General features: G+C 44.6%; 1 protein-coding gene across 1 annotated transcript in view; it reads right to left on the minus strand.

The window, feature by feature from the left end:
• Positions 1–9,316, minus strand: part of LOC137571184 (cytochrome P450 2K6-like) — a 51,937-nt gene that overhangs the window by 19,565 nt on the left and 23,056 nt on the right. The window contains exons 6-7 of the mRNA XM_068279998.1: positions 9,247–9,316; positions 3,298–3,439 (exon numbers count right to left, since the gene is read on the minus strand). The exon at positions 9,247–9,316 is cut by the window's right edge and continues 107 nt beyond it. Of these exons, the coding sequence (XP_068136099.1) occupies positions 3,298–3,439; positions 9,247–9,316 (212 nt within the window). The remainder of the gene's footprint in view (positions 1–3,297; positions 3,440–9,246) is intronic.

The following is a 9,316-nucleotide window of genomic DNA, read 5'->3' on the forward strand; positions in this document are numbered from 1 at the left end:
AAAAACATGGCCGCTAACCAGGAAGTTATGTTTGTATATATCTCATGTTACAGTATACTACAAGTTTTTATTACATAGAGAATTATCTGCACTCCAGTCTGGGATTCTCACAGTTCTCAGCATGAGACAGGCAGCTTCCTTCCCCCTCAAAGAGCTCTGTCTGTGAGTAGTAAACAAAGCACACAGAGCCTGGAGGGGGCTTGCAGGGGGCGTGTATAACTTATCCCTATCACAGCAGAGGCAGTTCATTCCTCCCTGGCTCGACAAAACTTGACAAAGAAAAGAAGATTAGATATATTACAGAGACAGTGCAACTAGATAAGGCTGCAGTAATCCAGAGCACATTAGAACAGGTAAAGGAACTTATAGGATAGAAAAAATAAGGCTGAAAATGTTAGTCTCTCACCAGAACAAGATTTGTCATCAACACCTGTGGCAGCACAGAGAAGGGGGGAGGAGGAGGAGTCGTCTGGGGAAGAGAAGTCAGATGAGGAAGGTGGTTTTTTTTTATGGAGGAAGCGGAAGAACAACCACAGCAGGCGTCGCAGGGGGCTTGTGCGGCTTACCTTTCCCGTGGTATTGTTCGTGGCTGGGGGGAGGAGGAGAACTTACCTGACATCACTGAGGAAGAGCAATAGGAGATGGCTAGTAGGTCGGCATCGAACTTTGTGCAGATGGGGTCTTTCATGCAGTCCAGCCTGCTGAGGAACCCCCATATAAAAAAACTCAACGATAATCACCTGTACTGGGTGGCAATGCTACTAGACCCTCGGTATAAGCACAAAGTAGTGGAGATGTTACCAAATCACCAGAAGGCAGAAAGGATGCAGCACTTGCACAGCAAGCTGGCAAGTATGCTTTACAGTGCATTTAAGGGTGATGTCACAGCACAACGGAATAAAGGTGACACTGCCAGTAATCTTCCTCCTCCTCCCATGTCCACACAGGCAAGGATAGGACAGTCTAGCGATCTCATGGTGATGTTGGACATGCGGACATTCTTTAGTCCAACGTCTCGCCTTAGCCTTTCCGGATCCACCCTCCACCCACACCTCGACTGGCAGGTAGCTGACTACCTGGCCTTAACTGGATGTAGACACTCTGAGCAGCGATGAACCCCTGGACTACTGTGTGTGCAGGCTTGACCTGTGCCACAGCTGTCACAGTCTGCCATCCAACTTCTGGCTCCAGCGCAGCTGGAGGCATTGTCAGTGAGAAGAGAAGTCGCCTAGGTCAAAAAAGTGTTCAGTACCTCACTTTTATCAAAATGAACGAGGCATGGATCCCAGAGGTCTACTACCTGCCCGAAGACTAAGTCAGTCCCCACACACAGCATCTCTGCCTGCATGCCGTGTGACCGCCTGTCCCAAAACTAAGTCGGTCCCCACACAGCATCTCTGCCTGCAGGCCGATTGACTGCCTTCTCCACCACCACCAACAAGGTCCAGGACTCCAGGTGGATTCCTGATTTTTTAAGGCCGCTGCTAGCAGTGGCCGCTAACAAAAACAATAATCATTTTTCTGGTGCATGTACATGCCTGTCTAATTTTTCTGGCTGCACTGCGGCTTCAACAACAAAACAAAAGGCATGTACACGTGTCAATTCCCCTTCATGATCGTTACCTTGCCGAGGTGAAGGGGCTTGCATATCACAATGAAGCAATGACCGATGGCTATATGAGTGTGTTGGGGGGCACACCTGACCCAAGATAATAAGGTCATTGCTTCATTGTGGACAGACCAAATCCGATCAGCTGGTCAGTCACTGTTGTTCTGTCATTGAGCTACCTCAGCCTGACCATATGGGCTTGAAAACCGCCATCGCCTGCACTCTCGCCATGGTGCGCACCAGTCCAGCACGGCCATCACTACACAAACAGCTGTTTGCGGTGCGTTACACAGTAAGTTTGGTCTCTCAGTGTGAAGCAGTACACTACTTACACTATCTGCTGATCAATGTCTACACACAGAAGATGTTTTAAAGCACTTTAGGCCTCCAATTTAGGAGATTTCTGCCCTTTAGGGATTATAACCCTGCTCTTTGTCAAATTCGTAATTTTCCACGGGACTTTTGGCGTGTATCCCATTTCGACATGCCCCCCTCCAGGTGTTAGACACCTTGAAACATCTTTTTCATCACTTTTGTGGCCAGAAACAGTGTTTTTGGCCACAAAAGTGGCGAACACTATTTGCCTGCCCATGTATCAATGGGCAGACGAACAGTGTTCGCCTGCCCATTGAAGTCTATTGCGGTTCGCATGGTTCACGCGAATGCAAACTTTTGTGGAGGTTCACTCGAACGTGAACTTTTGTGGAAGTTCGTGTTCAAGGTTTGAGAACCTAAAATCAGAGGTTTGAGCCATCTCTAAATGTAACAACTAAGGCAATCCCAGAGCAACAAGACACTGCACATGTGAAACACATTTTCCCTGTTCCTCATATATTTTTTCATGGTGCTTTAGGAAGGGTCCTTGACTCCTTTGAAACCCTAACAGACTGACCACATGCCATTTTTGTTTAAAACTTCTATAATGGAACAAATTTGACCTGCACATTTGCCTCAATTCACTAAGCTTTATCAAGCACTTTATCAAACGTTTGATAATTTATCTCATGGGTAAAATCTATTTTTGAATTCACTAAGGCGTTATAGATTTATTGAACGTTTTATCGGTAAAACAATCGATAAATATATAACACCTTAGTGAATTCAAAATTAGATTTTACCCATGAGGTAAATTATCAAACGCTTAATAAAGTGCTTGATAAAGCTTAGTGAATTTAGGCCATTGTTACACATGTCATGTTGTTGGGCATAAATAACATGTTAATAGTGCTTTCAAAGACAGAGTCTTTTTATCTTTTGAGCACCTTACAATATTCACTTTTGACTGAGCATGGGTGATGATTCCTTGGGAGATACTGCTCTATCGCCAAGATTATTATATATTGCACGTTTGCCATTTAGCAGCATGACAAGTTTACAGCCCTCACCCAACTCATATTAGCCCATGGTGGAGTTTGCTAAGATGCGTGCAAAGCGTTTGTGTAACTGAATTCACAGTCAAACACCCACAGCATATTTTTTCTTTGCTAAATAATTCTCGGTTGGGATTGCATGATCACTTTTACGTTCCTCAATAATCTTCAAGTTAGCAAAAACAGGTCTATAGTCTTCAGTCAGCAATAAGGAGTTCAGCAAACTTCTATTCTCTACCCAGTCAAAAAAGGCCAAGGAAAATGTAAATACTGGTTGACTTGTGATATGTGCTCAGTCTATTTACCAGTAATTCTTACTTTGAATATCAGGATACTTCATCATGAGCAGTAGGCCCCATCTCAGAGTGGTGGCTGTGGTCTCCATTCCTGCTCCAAACAGGTTACTCACTAGAACAATTAAATTGTCATCATGGAAATACTGCGTAGATTCAGGCTTGCCCTGTGTAATAGAAGATAGAAGAGCTTTAAGATACAATATAGTGGTACCTTGTGGAATGTAAAGCTACATGGTAAATTTTTGTGGCCTACAACAGTCCCTCTTGGGTGCCAATCTAAAGGTGGCCATACACTGGTTGATTTTCCATCAGATTGACCAACGGATAGATCCCTCTCTGATCGAATCTGATCAGAGAGGGATCGTATGGCTGCCTTTACTGCAAACAGATTGTGAACCGATTTCAGCCTGAAACCGATCACAATCTGTGAAGCTGCCACTGCTGCCACTGCTGCCACCCGCCCCCCCCACATACATTACCTGACCCGCCCGGCGCGAGTCCCCTGGTCTCTGCTGTCTCTTCTCCGCTGGGTTCTGGCAGGCTTCACTTCACGTCCGGGGAAGTTTAAACGGTAGAGGGCGCTCTACTCTTTAAAATTCCTGCGGGGACAGGAAGTAGCCAGCCGGAACCCAGCGGAGAAGGGACAGCGGAGAGCGCGGGGACTCGCGCAAGCCAGAGCAGGTAATGTATTGCCCCTAGCGTCGGTCGTCGGGCATTTGAACGCAGCTATCTACACACTCCCTACCCGCCTGCGATTGAGGAAATCTTCAGCACGGACGGCTCAACGGGAATCGACCGGAACGATTGGTTTGGGACGGAAAGCGATCGTTCTGTCAGCGTTTGCATAACGATTTCACAGCAGATTCGATCATAGTGATCAAATCTGCTGTATATTGGCGGGAAAATCGTTAGGTGTATGGGCCCCTTAACATATACAAATGTCATCCAACACCAATGGTCATCTCTGGAGAACCTTGACACTATTCTTGCTGTTCTCAGCCACTATGGCCAGTGTCAGAGCCAATTGTATTTCCGCATTGGTAATATGGTTTATGCAGATTATTATAATTTATTGTATTTCTAAAGCACCAACATATTGCACAGCGCTGGACAATAAATAGGGATACATATATTGTAAACAAGGGGTGACAGACAGAGAGGTAGCAAACGGTTATACAACATAGCATAAGGTTATACATACAAACACAGTACAAAATGCATTTTACAGATATCCAGCACATCAAGTCCGAGTTAGTCTATGAGAAGGGTGTCATTGCTGGGGTAACAAGATTAAGAAGGACACACTAAGTGGGTGGGGTGGGGGGACCCTGCCAAAGGCTTACAATCTAAAGGGTGGGGGAGGGACACATAATGTAGGGCTGTGGAAAAGGTGCTTGACTGAGAGAGTTAAAGTGTGGTAGATGTGGGGTAGGCCATTTTAAAGAAATATGTTTTGAGGGCTAGCTTGAAGGTGTTGAAGGAAAGGTTCAGATGTGGAAATACAGTAAGCATGCACATTTTCAATATTACTTTTTATGAATAAGAGTGAGAAAAGCAATTTCACATGTACACACATACGAGGACTGTCGCCCAGCACAAGGATCGGAACTTAATGGGCTCAATTCTGGTAGTGTTTAGTAAATAATTACCTCATGGAATTGGGTTTACCTCATGAGGGAAATCAACTTTTGAATTCTGGTAGTTTAAGTAAAGTTTTACCTCATGTAATTTCATTACCTCACACTTGAATTCTGAAGTAAAATAAGGTGCGTGTTTGCATGTCTTTTACCTCACATAATTAGGCCTACCTCTACCACATGATAAATGCAGTGCTGTGACAGAATTGTGATATCAGTCACATAACATGGAGCCTTTTCAGCTTGTTCTGTGTTCAGGGCCCCCATATTTTGCTGAAATAAGTAAAAGTGATCTGACCAACAATCCCCCCCAGCCCCAGCTTCCATTTTGTTTTAAAAAAGAAAAAGTGCCTTAAACCCTGTACAATCCTTCTTCTTCTTCTGGTGCCCCCCCCCCCCCCCCCCCCCCCCCCTCAACAGTGCCATTCCCCAACCTCTGGTTGGAAAAAAAAAAGTGAAAATGCTCCAACCCACAGCCTCTATTTTTAAAAAAAAAATTGCGGCAAACACCGATTTCTCTCCTCCTCTGGTTAAAAGTTCTCCGAGCCCCCCCCCCCCCCCGAGCACCCCCCCCCCCCCCCCAGCAGCCTCTAAAAGTAAAAAAGTGCTGTAACCCCCCTCCAGACCCCCAGCCTCTAAAAGTAAAAGTACTCACACCCCCAGTCTCTAAAAGTGCTGACCCCTCCCCCAGCCTCTAAAAGTGCTCCTACCTCACCCTCCCCCCTCCCCCCAGCCTCTAAAGGTAAATGAGCTGGATTGTTATTTATTTATTTATTTTTTGTAATGGATGCCTATAAATTTACTATTCATAGGTTGCTACATAATCAAATACACCTTCCCTCCTCAAAAAAAAAAAAAAAAAAAAATCTTCCAAAGACTATCCTAACTTATGGAAGACAATTAAAGAATATTACTTATTTGCTGCAGGCTTACAACTGAAATATCTCATGTTTTACCTCACTCTATGCATTTACCTCATGTTTTACCTCATGTTTTAACTCATGTTCTGAAATGGAGAAAAATCTTTCAGAATTGATAAAGGAAGAGGAAAATACCTCATGAGGTATTTTACCTACCAAAAAATATTTACCTCACAGAGCTACCAGAATTGAGCCCAATGCCTCTTATGACAATTTAGGGTAGAGGCTGTAAAGAAACACTCCCTAGCCTGGAGTCTAGCAACCTATCTGTAACTATGGATGATAGAGGAGGGATCAGATGCAGCACACTATGGAGCAGCTTCTGAAGGCTGGGATGAGGAGAAGTATGGTGTGTGCTGGTGTTGGACATCACTGAAGATCCAGAATACCAGAGATTTAGGCAAAAAATATCAAGGGGCTCCTGTACACAAAACAAGAAGAGAGAAGACAGCACTTCTATGGTGCAATACCTTTAACCCCCTTGCCGTTCCAATTCTGACGGCAAGGGGGCAGCACAGCACCTTTTTTTTTATTTTTTTTATTTAAATCATGTAGTGAGCCCAGGGCTCACTACATGATAGCTGCTGACAAGCGGCATCCCCCTACCCACTCCGATCGCCTTCGGCGATCAGAGTAAGCAGGAAATCCTGTTCAGAACGGGATTTCCTGCTGGGCTTCCCCGGTTGCCATGGCGACCGGGCGGGATGACGTCACCGACGTCATGGACGTCGGGACGTCAGAGGGAATCCCGATCCACCCCTCAGCGCTGCCTGGCACTGATTGGCCAGGCTGCGCAAGGGGTCTGGAGGGGGGGGGGAGGGGGCGGTGGGTAGCAGCGAATCGGCGGCGAGCGGCGCTGATCAGTAAAAAAAAAATTTTGAAAGTCGGCCCAGCGGGGCCGGAGAAATCCTTCTGCACAGGTTACCCCGAGCTGAGCTCGGGATAACCGGCAAGAAGGTTAAAGAGAAACCGTAACCAAGAATTGAACTTCATCCCAGTCAGTAGCTGATACCCCCTTTCCCATGAGAAATCTATTCCTTTTCACAAACAAATCATCAGGGGGCTCTGTATGGCTGATATTGTGGTGAAACCTTTTCCACAGTGTGATGTCAGGACCATGGTTCTGACGTCACACTGTGGGAGCCTTGTTGCATTGTGGGGAAATAACAGCTGTTTACAGCTTTTTCCAGCTGCCAAAAAAAAACGAGCAGCATCTCCTTCCACTGACATCACCTGTCAGCAGTAAAAATGTCACCAAGTGATAAATGTCAGAATGTAAATCAGGGAGAGGAAAGATTTTACAATGGGCAAACACTGAGTAAATCATTTTTACATAATTATTGTAAAAATGAAGCACTTTTTTATTACATTATTATCACTGGAGTTTCACTTTAATTGAGTTTGCAAAATGCAAAAGAAATGCAATGGAGTGACGCACGCACAATTTAGCAAAAATTTACAAGCGTAGCTCACATGCCCAATGTTCCACTCCTCGGATGTCAACCGTGGCCAACAGGGGAGGGACATCAACAAAGGTACGTAGTAGGTCTGGAGTCCAGGCACTGTGTGCCAGGTGATTTTTATCACTGGAAATTTTTGTGATCTTGTACATGCATTTCTTTTGCAATTTGAAGACTGAATTACAGGTATTCCACCATAAAAAAAGCTAAGAAAGCTGTCTTCTCTCTTCAAGTTTTGTGTACAGGATTCCCCTGATATTGTGACATTCCACACAGGAAATGGTGGAGTGATGCCCCATCCTAGTTGCATCTATACAGCTAGGGTTTTTCCATCTGCAAATGGGCATGTTTTTTGAATTTTATTTTTTTGGATGTATCACCTGCCAGGGATTCCAGCAAGTGTTTTTTGTTTTTTTGTTTTTCCTTTTCTTTTTTTTTAAAGGATACCTGAAGTGACATGTGACATGATAAGATAGAGATAAAAAGGGGAATTTCTTATCAGTGAGGGTCACATTGTAGTCACTTCCTGTCAGTCAGGACTGAGTCAGCCACTTACATACCTGATTTTTAACTCTTTCAGACAGAGAAAGAAAAAAAGGAACACAGCCTGGTTATTTGTGTGCTAGGCATTGTACATACACATGTCTATCTCATCATGTCACATGTCACTTCGGGTATCCTTTAAGTGTCTTTTTCATTCAATATTAAACTTATTACCTTAGGCAGGGAAAACACTTGAGAGTGCATTTTTTTTCTCCACAATTCCCTGGCTTCCATCGTTCTGCATTTGTCTTTGCAATCTTGTTTTTCGACACGTGACTTTCTATGTGCGTTTCACGATTTTTGGAATGAAGCTGAATACATTGTATCTGTGAATCCTATGTCATGTGAAAAAAAGCAGAAAGCTATTGGATTTTAAATTGTGGGGCAAATGCATGCGGTGAACAAATTGCGATTCCCAAGTAAGTTATTGACTATAGTGATATCACCCTGGTGCGTGACGAGGTAACACACCGATAATTACACAACAAAAGTACAAGGCGTAATCTAACAGTCAGAACTTGTGCACAGGTTAGAGGTATCGAGGTACAAAGTCGTTAAGCTAAATCGTAGTCATATTCGAGCAGGGTCATACACGTGTATCAGATGTCAGTCGTATTGCAAGGATCAGGCAGTAACAGAGTCAGGGACAGGCTGAGTCGATAACGAAAAATAAGATGCCAGCGGTACAGAAGGACTAGACTAGAGCGAGGTCAGGAAACAAGCAAGAGGTCGGTACACAGGTAAATAAACACTAAGATGTTACTTCAATAATATCAGGAGGATATTACGAAAGAATTACAAATGTATATAACAACAAAGACTGACTAACTGCAGTACATATATATTGTGTGTCCACACAATATATGAATGCATCTCTGAGAGGCTTTCTAGCTAGACCTGAAACCAGCGAACTGATTAGTATCAAGGCCATTGAATGAGTGAAAGCACTGGCCTTATATACAGATCCTAATTCCCCAGAAACCACTCCCATTTGGTGATGTCACCTAGTGACATCACCTGCAGTCATCCCTAACCTCCTCCTGAGCCTATACGGCTCACTCGAACTTGCGCGTGCGCGATGTGACCTTTGGGTCGCGAGCGAGCCGGAAACCATTGCCGGAGGGACGCCGGGGAAGCCACCAGAGGGTTCCATCGCGGCAGTCCCGCCGCTCGCCCGAACCACGCCGGAGACGTCGCGGGACCTGCCGCTGGAAGGTAAGCTTATCACAAGTGGGCAGTGCAGTTATTGGCATGTGCTGCAAAACACGAGAAATTCAAGCAAGTGTTTTCCCTGCCTTAGATCCTGTGCTCCTTTGTCTTTGGTTGTTTTATTCATAAACATTTGCTAATATCTTACTACTTTCCTACAGGGAAACTCTACAACCTTTTGAGAAAATTGTGTCAGTCTTACCTCTTGTTGCTTTGCCAGATATGAATCGATCAGGTTCCTCTGGTCATTCACATCCAACTCTTGCCTCTGC

This window comes from Hyperolius riggenbachi, chromosome 4 (genome assembly GCF_040937935.1).
Source record: "Hyperolius riggenbachi isolate aHypRig1 chromosome 4, aHypRig1.pri, whole genome shotgun sequence".
NCBI classification, from domain to species: Eukaryota; Metazoa; Chordata; class Amphibia; order Anura; family Hyperoliidae; genus Hyperolius; species Hyperolius riggenbachi.